We start from the raw sequence: 1,952 nt of genomic DNA, 5'->3' as shown, positions 1-1,952 counted from the left end.
TTTAAATATGGAAAAAACAATAATTTTGATACTAAGGTGTGTAGTTTTTTCTAGTATCATAATACTTGTAGTTTGTATGAGACTGATGTCTTGTAGTTTGTATGAGACTGATGTTGATCTGATGGAAGTAGTAATGTGTATACATAGGTATATACAGATGATCTTCAGAATGTTTTAATTTTAGGTAAAGCAGCAATACTTCATTAATAACCACTAGAAACACCTTCCTCTTCTGGTAACAGACATATATATATATATAAAAAACCCTTTGAATGTTAAAATTGGAGCATTGTGTTTTTCTTGCCTGACTTGTTTTAATTTATTGAAATGAAGTCTGATGTTTATCAATTGTAGCTTTATGGATTATGGCTGCCAAATGGGAGATGGAAGATCGCTTATCTTCAGAAAGTGCAAGACAGCTATTTCTTCGGGCTCTGCGATTTCATCCTGAGTGTCCAAAACTTTATCAGGAAGTGAGTTGGTGTGCTTGTGAGATGAGGGAGTGATATCTCAGTTTAGTCCTCTAGAGAAATAGTCTTTATTGTTAAAACAAATTTTAAGAAACTATTTTAAGAATCAGTTTTCTTTGCTACTAGAAGTTCTTATATGGTATTATTGTGTTTTTGAACTGTACATTTTTGTAACTACATTTATTTCTCAAAATGAAGTTGGATTTATTGCTTATACTTATTAAAAGTAGTTGGAATTTATTATAATAGTGCAGAGGAAATGGTTTTATGTAAAGAATAACAGTACTCTTATAACCTTATCCATACTTTTATGTTTACTACAGGTATTTAAAATTCATTTTTAAAAAAATCTGAGTGTAACATATTCTCACATTTTATATTTTTCCATGTTAGTATATATTGCTCTCCATCAGAGATAGTCAAATTTAGGACTCCTTTATAAGCTTAAATTACTGAGAAACAAAAGATTTATTTTTATGTTTTATATCAGTTTTATCATTTTGAAAATTAAAACTAAGAAATCTAAAAAACAGTTTCTTTTTAAAGTCTTAAAACAAAGGGTAAGAATGTGGTTTTTGAACATTTTGCTAATCTCTTGAGTAGCTAACAGAAGACCTATTCTCATCTGCTCTTGCACATAGTCTCAGTAATGCACTCATCAGATGAGTGCTCTACCGCCTTTTAATCTTTATAGCCTCAGAGTGAAAAAGGTAAATGGTTGTGACCTTGCATACCCCTGAAGGCAGTTGCGAACTCCCTGTCATGTTATGTGTTTTAGTAGTTAACATATTTAAAAATAATTAAAGATTTTTTTTGGTTTTGTTTTACACTGTAGGAGTAATACTTACTTGTACACTGTATATCCATAACATGTTATAGTCCACTGGTTTCAGAATTTACTGTGGGGTTGTCAGAAAAGTGTATTTTTTATTTGAAAAACATAGATAACATAGGAAAAAATATGTCATAACTTTTACGACCACCCAGTAGTTTGAGTGAAGGTAGAAACTTGATATCAGTGTATGTCCTTTTACATTTTGCATTTATAATTGTTTAAAATATTTTCTGAATCATAATTTCTTTTTGGTGTTCAGATTGGTGATCCTGTTGTTCAGTCTTCAAGTTCACTGATGTAAAATTTTTGTCAGATGACTAACATTTGTGTCGTTTGGGCACTAAGTGGTGTCTCTGGAGGGTCTTTCCTCATACACATTGAGCTTTTCCTACTTCTTGGTTTGACAAGTGGTTTTCCACTGAGTAGTAGGCATTTAGTTATTTTTTACGAGATTTTGGATATTTCAAAACATCTGGTTAGACATCTCTTTTGATGTTGCTTTGTCTATTTACTCTTGGGTGGGATTGGAAGGGATTGGGATTTTTCTACACAGTCTTTGTTGACCTTTTTGATAGATATGAATGATTTGACAGATATTAAAAAATATCACTTGTAAAAACTTTCAGTGTTTCATGACAGCCTATGTC

At 31.1% G+C, this 1,952-nt stretch overlaps 1 protein-coding gene across 1 annotated transcript in view; it reads left to right on the top strand.

Annotated features, from left to right (window-relative positions):
• The window catches only part of UTP6 (UTP6, small subunit (SSU) processome component, homolog (yeast)), a 26,444-nt gene that overhangs the window by 7,644 nt on the left and 16,848 nt on the right, over nucleotides 1–1,952 (top strand). The window contains exons 4-5 of the mRNA XM_012726104.1: nucleotides 355–481; nucleotides 1,165–1,180. Coding sequence (XP_012581558.1) covers nucleotides 355–481; nucleotides 1,165–1,180 — 143 coding nt within the window. The remainder of the gene's footprint in view (nucleotides 1–354; nucleotides 482–1,164; nucleotides 1,181–1,952) is intronic.

This window comes from Condylura cristata, unplaced genomic scaffold (assembly GCF_000260355.1).
Source record: "Condylura cristata isolate star-nosed mole 26May11 unplaced genomic scaffold, ConCri1.0 scaffold00017, whole genome shotgun sequence".
In the NCBI taxonomy this organism is placed as follows: domain Eukaryota; kingdom Metazoa; phylum Chordata; class Mammalia; order Eulipotyphla; family Talpidae; genus Condylura; species Condylura cristata.
The sequence above is the reverse complement of the archived record's forward strand: the minus strand, read 5'-3'. Positions and strand labels throughout refer to the sequence as shown.